Genomic DNA, 15,974 nt, shown 5'->3' on the forward strand with positions numbered 1-15,974 from the left:
CGTGCTGCCATGATATACCAGCCTCCCCCCACCACCACCACAGAGGGTTTGATACTCTTAAACTCTAATTCAAAGCAGATCTATCAAGTATTTTGGTCATAGCAACCCAAAGCGATTAATGCAGTAATTTTACTCCCAGTTTACACAACTAAATCCAACATTCATACAGACTTTTTTTCTGTGATAGCAAACATTACCTTGTTTCTTGATAATATATATCAAATGTACCTTAGTAGACCATATATTTCCCTTAAATTAATTAATTTTTTCATAATTGGCAGTACACATTTTTATACACCACCTATAAAGACAATGGTTTATAGAAATAGGCAGGAATCCCTTATTCTGTACAGAATAGTTTTTATTTAAAATATAAGACTACAAATTTAAGTCACTTCTACATATATTAACTGTCATAGGACATATTTTATGTGGATTAGATTAAATATCACTGATATCTGTGTTGGTTTCTTTCTCCTCTCCCCCCATCAGCTCCTGCCCCATTCCTAATTTTCTCACAAGGAAATAGCATCTCTAGGATTGACCCAGATGGAACAAATCACCAGCAATTGGTGGCAGATGCTGGTATCTCAGTGGTCATGGATTTTCATTACAAGGAAGAGAGACTCTATTGGGTGGATTTACAAAGACAACTTTTGCAAAGAGTTTTCCTTAACGGGTCAAGACAAGAGGTAAAGTACCATTATCCCCTCATAGTATTTGAAGAATTTATACAAAAATCTGACAAATGTGACATACTGAATTTCTAATGTGTGGCTAATTTGTCTAAGGTCAGAATTCTCTGAATGGGCCTGATCTCAGGAGCTAAACAGTACCTAGTACTTGGACAGGGAGATACATGAAAATACATCATGGTTCAAAGGTGCAGACGTTAACTGCAGGCATGTAATATGCACCAGTGGTGCTACACCACTGATCAAGCTTACAGATCAACATTTGTAAGCCTCCATCAGAAGGACATGAGAAGATGAATATAATTTTGAAAACATCTGATTCTGTTAAGTCAGTCGCCATGAAGACATCATTTGTATGTTGTACCTCAGACAGTTTTGTCCCTCTATGAATATTTGACAGTTGTCCTTTTTGATTATCACAAATAATTGCAATAAGAGGATGAAGATGCTCCAGGTATCCGGTGGGCCCAGTGCAAGGCTGTTAATCAACACCCTGGGCTGTGTGGACCAGCGCCATAGTGAAGCACTGTCTAACCTCAGGAGTCAATAGCGCCTTAGTCAAGAAACTCTGTTTTATCTGTATACATTTTTCTTCTCATGTAGGGGAGGGAATGCCTGACAGTAATGAAAAAAGTTGGCCTTGTATTCTCAAAGTACTTGTACTCTGGGGGAAAAAAAATGAAGCCAAGGACAGATAAAAAGTGTTGTATTTCAAGTACATACAAAAGACCCTTAATCTTTCTCTTCAATGGGTAGAACTCAGCAGTGAGTCCCAGGAGGAATGTCCCAGGGGATGGATTACAGAGAGCAGGTGATTAGCGGAACCTCCAGCATTTATTCCCAACACAAAGTGCTCAGTGTTTGAGTTTCTTCCTCCCCCACTTCCAAACTAAACCTCTCTCCTTCCAATTATTTCTAAAAGCTTCAATTAGGTGCTAATCTGTTTTTGCATATCTCTAATAGTGGCTAGCCTCACTTTAACAAGTTCGGCTGTTCCATACTCTCTAGTCATGTGCTAGAACAGTGTGGAAATCTGAGAATTTGGAGGCTCCTGGTCAGCAACCAAGGAAAAGAGCATAAGCAGATGTGGGTTCATGTCAAGTCCTTAGGAAAGACTGGCCTGGTGCCTAATAACTCACATTACACCGCCATCATTCCTTCATGGTTAAAACTCAGAAAACAGCCGGCGCTGAACATGAAGGCAATTTCAAGGGAAGGACTAATGAGAGAACACAGAGTTGTTTAAGCGTTTGGCTGGACAGTTCTGCATGAGATCTAGCACAGCTCTTAAGTTCATCGATGACCCAAAGGGATCTGAAACCACAGTGGTAGGGTTAAGATACCGCAGGAACCCGTGAAGGTAAAAACCAAGGCCTTGCCCAATCCAAACCTCAAGAGACTAATTGACTTACTCAGGTTAGACTCAAGAATACTGATTCTTTTGCTTGGTTCTTTCAAGAACAGACAAGGGACAGCCTAAGACATATAAAGAGAAACATTGTTTCTCTGGTGTCATTGAGGTCTGATAGAAGAAAGGAACTTGATGGTAGAAAGGTGAACAGAAGAAAACCAGGTTCCATAACGAAACTGTTTCCAGAGCTGGTGGCTATAGCTCAGTCGCTAGAATGTTGGCCTGGCATGCATAAAACCCTGGGTGTTAGGCCTGAGATCCCAGCGCTCAAGATACAGAGGCAGAGACTTGATCTGGAAATCAAGACCATCTTCAAACAGTTCAAGGCCAACCTAGAGTGCCTGAGATCCTTCCCCACCAGGACTCTGCTCTAGTCCCAAGGAATTTTACCAAAGTTTGGAAAGACCTAAGATTGAATTCTTGTTAGGATTCCATCAACAAATGGAATTTTAAAAAACTGTTTTAAGCATTAAAAAAAAATCTGTGAAAAATTTATTGTGGCTGCTCTTCTAATGTCAATAGTATACAGGATAGTTTTCAATTTCAGAGCTATGATACAAAAAGCCTATTCACAAGGAGGGCTGCACTGTTGCTGAGTCAAAACCAGCTCGCTCTGCGGCCATTTCATCACTTAAAAGATGCACGGATGCATTAAAATGGCAAATACTAAGATGGCAGACTTTCAATGTGCGATAAAGTAGCAATCGCAGTGTGAATTGTAAATATTCACAATGTTGGGATTTGGTTTTGCAGACAGTATGCAAAGTAGAGAAGACTGTTTCTGGGCTGGCCGTAAACTGGATGGAGGAAGAGATTCTCTGGGCAGACCAACAGCATGGAGTCATCACCGTAACAGATATGAAAGGGAACAATTCCCGAGTTCTTCTAAGCTCCTTAAAACAGCCAGCAAATATAGCAGTGGATCCAACAGAGAGGTAAAAATCCGTTTTGTTTTGTTTTGTTTTGTTTTGTTTTAAAGGAGATTAAAATGAGCTTCAGATCTCACCAAGATTTGTACATTGTTTTACTTGAAAGGACTCCTGAGTGAGATGCAGGTCTTCTTTGACAATACACAGGCGCCATTTTCCCCAAAACAAGTGATTGGATTAGGATTCTAGACAGTTCTCCCTGCCTGATGTTCTTCTATAAAAGCTAGTTTCCCAACACACTTGAAATCACATACAGACATAGGTTTACATTCTCATTCAAAGCAGTCAGACTGGACAGGCACCAGACGTGGGGGCCCTGAGACCCCCGCTCCCCACTTTAGTGGCTGTTTACTCAGTTATGGTTGTGTATGCTGTGTTCATCCCCAGGTTGATATTTTGGTCTTCAGAGGTGGCCGGCAGTCTTCACAGAGCAGATCTCAGTGGTGTGGGTGTGAAAACACTGCTGGAGACACCGGAGGGGATATCGGTGCTGACTCTGGATGTCCCGGACAAACGGCTCTTTTGGGTTCAGGACAGGGGAGAAGGAAGCCACGCTTACATCCGTTCCTGTGATTATGACGGTGGCTCCATCCATCTTATCAGACATCAAGCGCAGTAGGTTTTGCTTTTGATATACAGAAAAGAGTTGACGTTTGAAGCTAGTGTGACAAGTTAACTTGACTCTTGGCAGCAAATGGGGTATATATAGTTGCTTATACACAGTCACTGATTAATTACTGGTGAGTGACTTTGGAGTCATTCCTTAACGTTTCCTGTTTTAGGTTTTCTTTAATGGGGTTCTGGTAACTGTACCTGTTTGTTGGTGTCTTTGTGAAGATTAAGGAAATATATGCATATAATACTTAGCAACAGGTGTGGCCTAGGATAAGCTCCCACAGGTTGATATGTGTCCTTCTTCATTTTGAAATTTATTTGTGAGGCACTGTCTCTCTGAGCCTTGCTGGTGGAGAAAGCAACCCCTCACCTGGTGTGACATTATCAAAACCAGCGCTCCACTCACACTTGACTCCTAGTTCTGTCTCTGTTTCATCACATTGGAGTGACAGAGGGACAGGAATTAAGTGGAAGCAAACATTTTATCCCATAGTTCTGAATACGATGACATAAGCTAGATTTTTAAACCTAGTATGTCTTTCTAAACTGAAATGACAAATGAAGATAAAGTGACTAAAATTCAAACAAACAAACAAAAAATCAGGAGGGGGATTAGGCTTTAAAAATTCAAGTAATACATGCCTGGTTATTTAACCCTCCCCTCCCCCTTTTCTTGTTGTTTTTAGGCACAGTTTGTTTTCAATGTCCTTCTTTGGTGACCGAATCTTCTACTCGGCATTGAAAAAGAAGGCAATTTGGATAGCCAACAAACACACCGGGAAGGACATTGTTAGAATTAACCTCAATGCATCCTTTGTTCCTCCTGGAGAACTGAAGGTAGTACACCCACGTGCACAGCCCGGGACGCAGGATGGAACTCAGGGCCCTGGTGAGTCGCTAGCTCCCTGGTATGGATTTACTTCTTATGCACCCGCTCAAGATAGACCAGGAAGCATGGTGTGTAGGGGGTGGGGATTTTTTATTCAGCCTCCATCTGTTCTCAGCTAAAATGTAGTCCTGTAATAAGGCAGATTAAAGAGAGAAATCCACATTTATTAGCATTTGCCTTCATATCTATGAGGGAGACATACAGGGTTCCTAAGGAAATTAAACCTGGGAAGTGACTAGATTTAGTCAATGATTCATTTATCTGGCTAATATTTACTGTGTAAGATTTACTTTCTAATGAATAGCCATTGCATACGTGGCAGTTAAAACCCAAATAATAAAACAAAATAAAATGCTTTCATGTGCTTACACGTTCCATATTAACAGGTGGGAAACAGAACTTTTTTAAAAAAGCAAGTTGATACATAGTAACACCTTGTAATGCGTTCATGGAAGGGAGCATTGAGAACAAAGCTGGGATGTGATTGGTTGCTCTTTGATTGGTTGATCGAAAAAGACCCATCTGAGCACATGCTGCTTAGAGACTATCTTCAGGGATGAGGTTTTAGAAAAGAGATATGGGGGGGGGAAAACCCTTCTTTGAGTCCCCACGGGTGGCCGCTATGGGTAGGAAAATCACTGGCGGACAAAAGCTGCTGGGAGCTGTTAGAATCTAGGTCTCTAGGACTGTCTCCAGGCAAGGAGGGGGAGACTGACTTAGGTAGTTTTACCCTTGCCCTCTCTGTGGGACCCCTTTGTGAGACCATGCCTCGCCTTAGGCAAGAGAGAGTGAGGGCAGAGATTGCCTTTGGCTCCACTGTCTCAATATATTAGGGGGCATATTTTAGGTGGTCTCCATTTTTTCCACCAAGTTCCTTCCATTCCACCTCTTCAGTTCATCTCAAATGTGCAATTCTCTCTCTGCTGACCTGTGAACTTTGACCACCACTGCCCCATCTCCTGCCTCTCTAGTCTCTCTAGCTCAGTGAAAGGGACCAGTACTTATCCCATCTCCCAGACTAGAAATCCAGGAGTTGCCCCTCCCTCTTTGATGTTCCAACCTCCAGATTCTAACAACTCCTCCCCTATAAGCAAACCTTCTTGTGCCCCACCCCATAGCTTCCCCTCTCCACTGCCCTCCCCCTCCCCGGGAAGGTTGGTACCCTACCTCCATTGCCTAGGCTGCAGGGACCAACAGCCTCCCCATGTGAGAACCTGATCTTGTCTCATCTTAGTTAAAACCTTTGACAGCTTCCAGCAATGAACACACAGTCTCCTCACTGGCCCCTCTGCGCCTTTCACGGCCTTGTATCTCCCAAGGCTCTGTACTTCATTTTGTACCATGGTGTAGTTCCATTCCCTGCCCCAGACAGCCTCAAAGGTTTGACATTCTTCCCAAGAAGGGCTTCCTTTCTGCCAGGCTAGTCAGCACCCTCGAGAGTCCTCTCCTCCCCTCTTCCTCCTCTCCCCTCCCTTCCCTCTCCTCTCTTTCTCTCCCCTTCCCTCTCTTCTCCTCTCTTCCCTCCCCCTCCCTCCCCTTCTCTTCCCTGACCCTCTTATCCTCTGAGAAACAGCTCCACACCACTGCCTTCAAGAACACCTTTCCTGACCAACTGAGTGGTTGCACCTCAGAGTTCTGAGAACACATTTGCAGAGAATGTGTTCTTGGAGAAATTCTCCCATCACATAGTACCCAGCATGCCTATCTGCCATTGCCAGTCTTTCTAAACTTCCTTAGCAGCGGTGACAGGGAATACAGCTCTCCATTGTAGTCCAAAGCCAAGAGGATTTTAACTAGTGGTGGGAAAACAAATGTGAACACTGGCCCACCCCCACCCGACCCTTGGCGTGCTCTCCCCCAAAGTCGAAGTAACCGGTTTTCAAAATAGGCAGTATCTAAGAACACCGCCTCCAGGCCCAGGAGCAGCAGGCCTTCTCATCGTGTCCCCAGAGTTTTCTACTTGGGGACCTTTCCCTAGATTATGTCATCTAACTTCGTGATAACTTTATGGAAAAGGGTGTGATTTGAATACTGTCTTGTAGACTAAAACCATGTCTCAGCGGCTTTTCAGCGTGGTGAGGCTGAGATCTGAACTCAGGCTGACTGGCCTGTACATCCCTTCCCCTGCCCACGCTGGACTCCCCCTCCATTGGTCATTTGTTTCAGAGCACAGATTTTCGTGAACTGGTTTGGGAAAACCTGCTATCTGCCACATCTGGCAGGTGTCTGCCCATTTACTCCTCCTGTTGGTGAAAGAGACCACGGAGTTAACATCTCCCCTTTCTGGCAGTTTAATCACAGAAAATCCTTCTCATACCCCACCCCCTCTGAGATCCTTTCTTCTAGATGACTCAAAACAAAGAATTTAACTCACATTTGTGTTGGCCTAGTTATGCCAGTAAGCCAGCTCTGCCTGCTGCCCTGATCCCATAGTATTACACTAAACCACTTCTATGTGCACACTATCAATAGAGAATTAATGAACTTCTATGTGCACACTATTGATGATGTATTAATGAGCTTTTATGTGCACACTATCGGAGATGTATTAATGAACTTCTATGTGCACACTATTAATGTTGTATTAATGAACTTCTATGTGCACACTATCAATGGAGTATTAATGAACTTCTATGTGCACAATATTGATGATGTATTAATGAGCTTCTCTGTGCGTACTATCGGAGATGTATTAATGAACGTCTATGTGCACACTATCCATGGTGTCTTAATGGTGAACATCTGAAGACTTTATGCTTTGACTGCTCACAGGTGTCATTTTATAAATGGTCTAATTTTATTATTATTATTATTATTATTATTATTATTTCTTCTGTTTTCCTTAGACGTAGATTTGAGCTTTGAGATGAGTCTTCAAAGCATATTCATTGGCCAATAGGGGGAGCCTGTCATCCAAATGGCTGTGTGAGATTTGACAGTTGCTTCATGCACAAAATACCACTGAGCTACTATTTGTAGACAGTTTAAATAAAATATGAATTGTTCTATCATTCATAGCTACTGTCCTATCTTAGAGTGTCAGAGGTCCATGCCACCGGGTGAGCAAGGCATTGGCTGGAGCAAAGCCAGCCTCACAGTACAGGTTTCTCCTTCTGCCAAATGGTTGCTGTTTGAAATGCCGTTTTAAAACTTGAGTTGCTCCTCATCTCTTCCTGGCTCCTCCTTTGCAGCGAGGGCTCACACCTTGCTGGTTCCCACATGCCTGCCAATGGGAGGGGGGTCTTCTGATTATTCTTTAACCTGTGGCTTTTCCTTGTCAAGTGTTTGTTCAAGAAATCAGTTCATTTGTCCTGGAGAGCTGTCCACTTTCTGAATTTTTCCACATCATTGGCATCACTTAACATGTTTGTGTCCCTTGTCCTTCCCAGAATTGGAGCATGAGATCCTGGAGCCTAAGAGCCCGTAATTTTTTCCAGGACACTTTACGGATGAGACTGCAGGTGGCACTGCACCCCTCCTATTGTACCAACTTAAGGACACACCAGGCCAGCTCCCGGTCTGGTTTTGGCTAACAAGAGGGGTCAGAGATTGCCAGCTGGGTCTATCATCTATAAAACTTCCCGTCTGCCCTCCGCACAATGGCTTTAGAAGCTACTGATTAGTGCCTATGTCACTAGCGCCATTTCTTTCTTTCTTTCTTTCTTTTTTAATTAAGAGCTCAGAGTGAAGCCATCCACTCTAACCCTGCTTCCCATTTATCTGCTAGAATTCCTATACACAGAGGAATCTTTTCATATCAAATATAGTATTGCTCCAGGGAGCTAGGATAGGAAATGCAAATTCAAAACTTGACGCTCTCCCTTAGCATACATGTTTGCAGAAGAAAGAGTTAATTTCTCAGGATTACCCAAAGCATCTTTTTGGCATGTTTCGATTGGTTGTTGTTATCCTCTGGATACTCACACGGCAGTATCCTTCCCCAGAGGAGCTCATCTGAGGCTCGTCCATCCGCATAGGAAAGATGAGCACTAGGTTCCTCCCTCTGTGGTGAAGCTGATGCTGCCTGGAGACCCGGGATGCAAGGCCAAGGCCAGCTTAGCATGAGCACTGGAACTGTACAGCCACTGCGCAACCGGAGACACAGGTGACAGGGGGATCAGGCCATGCACACCTCGGGTTCCCCATGTTCACTCTATGGGATGGCCAAGCTTGTCAGAAATGGGCATAAAATAAGAAAGGGAGGGTGTCTTAAATGCTAGTTCTGCCTACCTGCCCCCAGTACTGGGGACTAAACATAGGAATTAGTACATGCCAGGTAAATACTCACTACCTCCCCAGCCCCAAAGCACCTATTTTTCAACTACTTCAAAGCCATTGGTTGGTTTACATTCTAATTCTTAAAGGAATCCAGCAGGATAAAAATAGCAAGTAGCCAAATCCTGTTCAGGTGATTTATTTTTTAAACCAGTTTAAAATTCCAGTAATGGAATTCTTTATTTCTTGTGTGTGTGTGTGTGTGTGTGTGTGTGTGTGTATGTGTGTGTGTGTGTGTGTGTGTGTGTGTGTGTGTGTGTGTGTGTGTGTGTGGTGTATATTCACAGAGAATCCAGCCAGGCGGTGGTGGTGCACGCCTTTAATCCCAGCACTTGGGAGGCAGAGGCAGGTGGATTTCTGAGTTTGAGGTCAACCTGGTCTACAGAGTGAGTTCCAGGACAGCCAGGGCTATACAGAGAAACCCTGTCTCAGGAAAAAAAACAAAACAAACAAACAAACAAAAAACCCCAGAGAATCCACTCTCCAAATCTATACTAGATACTTTGGGGAATCTTCGAGGAGGTTCAGGCAGTTATTTATGAGAATTCACCAACAAGAAAGGCAATAAACAAGTGAATCAAAATGTAATCATAGGTTTACAGAGATTTAACACACTGTAACATTTTTAAGTATATATGTACACAGGCACATACACGCACACAAACACACACACACACACACACACACACACAGAGAAAGAGAGAGAGAGAGAGAGACAGAGAGACAGAGAGAGGGGGGGGAGAGGGAGAGAGAGAGAGAGAGAGAGAGAGAGAGAGAGAGAGAGAGAGAGAGAGAGAGTCCATATGTACACTGTAAAAAGCATAGTCAGCATTCAGAAGGTCTGAGGTCGAGTCACAGTTCTACACTTATTTGATCCTTAACAAAATCCAAATTCTTAATCTGTAAAATAATATTGGTTGTAAATATTCTGATAGTTTGTTCTGAACATTAAGTATCATAATGTACTTTATAAAATGGTACTCTAACTTTTATTGCCTAAATATTTAGGCAATGCCAAATACTTAGTTAAAAGAAACATTAGGGTTGGGTGGTGGTGGCTACACAGAGAAACCCTGTTTCCAAAAACCAATGTGTGTGTGAATGTGTGTGAGTGTGTGTATATGTATATGTGTGTGTGTATATGTGTGTGAGTATGTGTGTGTGTATGTGTGTGAGTGTGTGTATGTGTATGTGTTGTTAAATGGGCTGAACAAAGACTAGAAAGGCTTTCTTGATGGGGTGAATGTTACACAGAATTTAAGGAACAAAGAAAGCACAAAGCACATGGGTGGTGGGTGGGGGCACAGGATTGGGAATCCCATTCACCCTGCTTTAGAACTGGGTTGGAACAATGTGACTTACTGAGCTGGAGGACAGCTCACCTTGGCCTGTATGCTTGGCAGGTAGCTAGTAGTTGCTGAAGACATGGCCGGCTGTGGACATTAACCTCCACCATTAGGAGCTTCAGTTGATCTAGGGGGTAGGTAAGCCCTCTGCCTGGCTCCGCGACGGGGTGCTACCTGAGGGCAGCAGCAACCCTTGGAGTGTTAGCTTTGGCTGATTTGGACGCTAAAGAATGGAAGCCTAACAAGATCAAACAGAAACACAGAGCTCAACCCTGTTTGGCAGCTTCCTGAAATGACCTTTCGAGTGTTGAGTGTCTGAATTCGGGTCACGCGATCAGCACAGCCACAGAACAGTGATCATTTTCCCACCTGTGTCCAACCTTGGAGAGTGGTTTATATTAATACTGAATAGCATTGGAAGCCACCAGCAGTGGGCAGAGGAGAGCTATCAGGTTCTCAGTTCTATCAGTAAGATTGACTGGGAATTCAAGGGCAAACCAAAGAGGAGTGCAGGTCCGATGACCATGTGCTGGACACACGCTGTGATAGGCACTACTCTAGGTTCTATTGAAACAGTAAATGTAAATAGAGTATAAGACTTACTCCCAGACTCTAATCAATTAAAAACATGTAGCTAAGATACATATACATAACTGTAATGATGGTGATGGTGGTCCTGATGATGGTCCAATAGAATAGAAATGAAAAGTCTGGTAGACAATAGGGGACTAGAATAAAACCCAGCATATCTCCTCTACCCTACATACAGAGCAATGTTTTCTTCGTCAATCAGTTTGATTTTTTTTATTACCATATATTAAGCAGTCATCAAGTTTGATGTCTTTGAGGTGTAAATGCAGAGGAATTATTATAAATAATTAATTCTTTTAAGAATCATATAACTTTTTCTAAAAGAAGAGCTGGGTGTTGCGGTTCACACCAATCATCCCAACACTCAGGAGACTGAGTATGAGGACAGAACATTTGAGGTCAGGTTGGATTACAGAGCAAACCCTGTTTGGGAAGGGAGAAAATGACCTGGGGGTGTAGTTCAGTGGTAGAGTAGTCGTCTAGTGTTACAAAGCCCCGAGTCTGAACTGTGGCACTCCAAAAATAAATTTAAGATAAAGAGAGAGGGGTGCCGGAGAGTATCTATTTCAACAATTCTATTTCATGGATTAGGAATCGAAGGTCAAAGGTATAAAGTGATTTGTTGTAAAAGACAGAAACAGAACTTGGTTTTCATGGTTCTTAATCCTATAATGATCTACCACGCTGGACTTGAAAAGATGTTTATAAGGAGTATTAGAGGAAGCATAATCTCCTACTTTCCACCTTAGGGAAGTGGTGGCATTTTGGTGCCATTAAGAGGCTGATGCAGACTCCTCTAAATTGTAGTGTTCACTTGTAAAGTTACAAAACTCAAACATGCTTTATGCTCTGATTTTTTTAAAATTGAAACTATATTTTGTTGCCAATAAGTATACATTTCTAATTTTATTCATTCACTTTTATTAGAGGCATTTTCTTTTTAATTTTGCTTGACAGTTAATTTCCTCCTCCTACTCTTCCTCCTTCTTCCCTTCTCTCTTTCTTTTTGACAAGGACTTGTACACCATACTGGCTTTGAACTTACAACATAGCTGAAGATGACCTGCAACCCTTCTCCTCCAGCCTCTGCCTTCTGGGTACAGATTATAGGCGTGCACTGCTGTGTGCTGTGCCCAGGGTGTGCTATGCTAAAGATTAAGCCCAGGGCTTTCTTCAAGTTAGGCATGAACACCACCAGCTGAACTACATCCTCAGCCCCTAATTTTGCTTCTATCCTAATTTCTGATAGTGAAGCACAGAGATGTGAATAATATGTGTGCACAACTGACATAAAAACCACAGAGAATAAACAAAATTTTAGAATTAATCTCTAAAAGACTATCCACTGCAACTCAACCTACCCAGTAGGCGTTGCTGAATTTGTATTGCTTGTTGGCAAGATTCCGCATTTAATTATTTGAAAAAATTAGAAATATTTAAGAATATAAAACAGATTGGCTAAAAGTAGTTACTTGCAACTAACATGCGGCACACTAGGCTAGAGTTTCTAAAAGTATATTTTGAATACTCTGGCATCAGAATTAAAGATCCTGTAATACGTAGACGCATGAGGCTCCCCTTCGTATATTTCTCACTGATGTTGAATAAAGATGCATGAAGGACTGGAGGTCCCTGGCTGAGGCTGAGCGTGATCCTCCCCAGGTCCTGGACAGATCCAGTCCTAACTACGTTCCACATGACTGATGGTTTATCTAACTTGAGCAATCCGGAGAGAGACCTTGGATGGCCAAGTCCCCCGCAGTTTATTTCCCCAGCAGTCCGGATGTTGTAACCCTGACTAGGGGAGTACCTGACGCCACCCAATCTGTTCTTCGCAGTGTCATTTCCGCTTTCCACTCGGGCTAGCTGTTCAGCCACCTGCAGCACCACACCTCTCAAGGCTTCGATTAACTGCTGCTCGATTTCTGGGTTGCAAATAAAAGACAAAGAAGTCATTTAACGAAATTCATTCAAATTTATCTTTTAACAGATTATTATTATTATTATTATTATTTGGTTTTTTTTCGAGACAGTGTTTCTCTGTGTAGCCCTGGCTGTCCTGGAACTCACTCTGTAGACCAGGCTGGCCTCGAACTCCAAAATCCGCCTTCCTCTGCCGCCCCAAAGTGCTGGGATTAAAGGCGTGCGTTACCGCCATAGGCTTAGTTCTGTACTCTAAGCGCTTTACAAAAGTTTCAAAGCACCTTACAAAATGCCTACGAGTGAAATTGGTAAAATGTAGGAGGGAGCAAAATGGACAAAGTTCTTGTTAACATTTTGAAAAAGGATATATGTTAGCGTTGTTAATTCTTGGCATTTGGGTCTGAAAAGTAAAATTACCATGTGAGCCACTTACTCATCACAGTGAATTTAGCCTAAGCCTCACTTTATGGTTAATAAGCACATGTAACGGTAGCACTCAGTTAACCGTGACTTAACCCAACTCTGGCTAATTCGCCCCAAGCATCCGTTTCACTGCGCATTCTTTACACTTTCCCCTGGGATATTTCATGACACATTGGATACTAACTGCAGTAAAACGAAATATTCAGAAGGAAGGCATATGCCAACAGTACGAAATATGAAACGCTCTTCTTTAAGTAAAGACCATAAAACCAGTCAGGTGTCAGACCTGAGCTGTATTTCTGTCAAGAAAAGCACATTTTTACGTTCGAGGTTTTTTAAACTCTTAAAGATATAGTATGCGTAGTTTTAATATATAAATGTAAAGCAAAGTGCAGGCGCTAATCAGCTATGCTCACTTTGCAAACTAAATACCGTCTCCAGCTAATGATGCCCTGCCCTGACCCCGAGCGACCACAGGAGCCTTAGGATTAGGAAAATAAAGAGGCTTGGCCACTAGTGGGTGGGTGGGAGGGAGGGAGGGAGGGAGGGAGGGAGGGAGGGAGGGAGGGAGGGAGATCCTGTTTGCGGGCTGATTGGAGCGGAGCGGAGCAGTAGGCGGTACCGCTGTGATGTCACCTCGAGGTTAGCCCCACCCCCAGCTCCGCTGTAATCAATAAGCGTTCTAGCATGGCCCTCCGTCAAAAAACCGCATCCCCACTTGCTCTGAAATAAACACTCTTCTGTTTTAGATTCCGAACGTTGCAAACAGAGGAGAGGACCGTGCCGCTACAGTCTCTGTGAGCGAGACCCCAAGTCCCACTCGTGCGCATGCGCTGCAGGCTATACGCTAAGCCGAGACCGGAAGTACTGCGAAGGTAATGTGCGCATGTACCGGAAGCTATCCTTTTGAGTAGTGGAAGGAGGACTGCTAGTGAAGCGCATGTGTCTGTTTGTGGCTTGTATTCGTGGGGGACTGCAGTTGTCCAGGGCCTCCAAGAAGAACAAACTTAAATCGTCGGCTTACTCCCTCCCTCCCTCCCTTTCGTCTTTCCCCAGAAGAGAACTTTTTCTTCTGTTTTAATTTCTATTATACTCTCAGTTCTTTTTAAAATTAGACTTCTCTTGCTAGATGCAACCCATTAGGAAGTTGCTGAGGGGCTGATAAAAGGCCAAGATTTTTTTTTTAAAGACTTATTTTTTTTTTAAAGACTATTTTTATATTGTCTGTATGAGAGCCTGCATGGTTGGTACCTGGTGCATACCTGGTGCCTGTGGAGCCTAGAAGAGAGCGTGGGATCCTCTGGACCTGTAACTAAGAATGTGAGCTACCGTGTGGGTACTAGGAACCGAGCTCGGGTCCTCTGTAAGAGCAGCAATTAACCTCTGAGCCATCTCTTCAGCTTTAAGCCAGAGGTTTCTCTCCCCCTCTTTCCCTCTCCTTCACTCTCCCCCTCTCCCTTTCTCTCTTCTCTTTTATTTTGCAAAATATCAGGATGAACAGTTTCTTAAATTTTATATGTTTTAGGAGTAATTCCATAGCTACCACCAGATTGAGAGTATTCCATACATGTCTTACCCCACATGAGATCTAGAGAGATCCTCGGGAAACTGAATCCAGCTGCTTCCTTATCCAGGCCTCCTCCTAGAGGAAACCTAGAGGTCTGGAAATTCCTAGTCCAGTATAATCAGCCGTGGAACCCCGGAGAAGTAACTTGTTTCTCAGAAGGCGCAGTGATATACACATTCAGAGGAATTCGTTGACTTGGAGCACAGCTAGCCTGTGGCTGTTACATGTTTCAGCCCTTGCTTATGCCCAGTGAGCCTCAGTCAGAGCAGAGCTGTGGAGAAGTGTCCCTCCTGAGGAAGGGAAAGACCGAAAGCAGAACAGGAAATTTCCTAAAGCGGCTGGAATATTCTGACCCCAGCTTCAAGAGAGGCTATGTGTGATTACAGTTCAAGGCCACTGTGAGCTTTATAGTGAATTCAAACCAGCAGTGGGGCATAGGGAGACCCTTTCTCAAAGAGGAGAGAGAGAGATGCAGCCCAGGGACAGATGACAGAGTACTTTCTTAACACAGGTAAGACCCTCAGGGCAACCCTCTGAGTCACAAAAAGGAGTTCCTACTTTTCCACATGATTTCATCTTAACTTTTATTTACTTTTTTAAAGATTTGTTTATTTTATATATGTGAATACACTTTCGCTGTCTTCAGACATACCAGAAGAGGGCATCAGATCCTATTACAGATGGTTGTGAGCCACCATGTGGTTGCTGGGAATTGAACTCAGGAAGAGCAGTTAGTGTTCTTAACTGCTGAGCCATCTCTCCAGCCCCTGTCTTAACTTTTTAGTAAAGGGTAAATCCTGTCTAAAACTGTGAGAAAGTGGTCTCTAAGTAACCCTGGGCTGATAGAAATGACTTTCGTGAGCACTAAGCTAACTGATTTCTGTCGCCCTCTCCGAGGGTTGGAGAAGTCACCCTCCCGTGGTGATTGGCAGTGGAAGCAAGCCTGAGATGCCCCACCTTGTGCCAATTGGGGATGTCACCATTTATTTTCAAGGATAATCATGGGTTGTTGTCTTTGTGCAGATGTCAATGAGTGTGCCCTTCAGAATCACGGCTGTACTCTCGGGTGTGAAAACACCCCCGGATCCTATTACTGCACATGCCCTACAGGATTTGTTCTGCTTCCTGATGGGAAACAATGTCACGGTAAGCCACAGCAAGTCATCACTGCTTTATTTTATTTTCAGCAATGTCCCTAAGGTGGCTGTGATCGGAGTTGGTGGTCTTCAGTTAGCAGTGTGCATCAGACTTACTTGGGCTTATATTTTACTTTGCTTTATAAAACATGGCTAGTTGAAGCTGGACATTGT

The 15,974-nt window shown here is 43.4% G+C and overlaps 1 protein-coding gene across 1 annotated transcript in view; it reads left to right on the forward strand.

Annotated features, from left to right (window-relative positions):
- The window catches only part of Egf (epidermal growth factor), a 76,536-nt gene that overhangs the window by 15,464 nt on the left and 45,098 nt on the right, over positions 1 to 15,974 (forward strand). Inside the window, exons 2-7 of the mRNA XM_052179264.1 lie at positions 493 to 692; positions 2,860 to 3,041; positions 3,423 to 3,650; positions 4,337 to 4,539; positions 13,847 to 13,972; positions 15,688 to 15,810. Of these exons, the coding sequence (XP_052035224.1) occupies positions 493 to 692; positions 2,860 to 3,041; positions 3,423 to 3,650; positions 4,337 to 4,539; positions 13,847 to 13,972; positions 15,688 to 15,810 (1,062 nt within the window). The remainder of the gene's footprint in view (positions 1 to 492; positions 693 to 2,859; positions 3,042 to 3,422; positions 3,651 to 4,336; positions 4,540 to 13,846; positions 13,973 to 15,687; positions 15,811 to 15,974) is intronic.

Source organism: Apodemus sylvaticus, chromosome 4, assembly GCF_947179515.1.
Source record: "Apodemus sylvaticus chromosome 4, mApoSyl1.1, whole genome shotgun sequence".
Classification (NCBI taxonomy): domain Eukaryota; kingdom Metazoa; phylum Chordata; class Mammalia; order Rodentia; family Muridae; genus Apodemus; species Apodemus sylvaticus.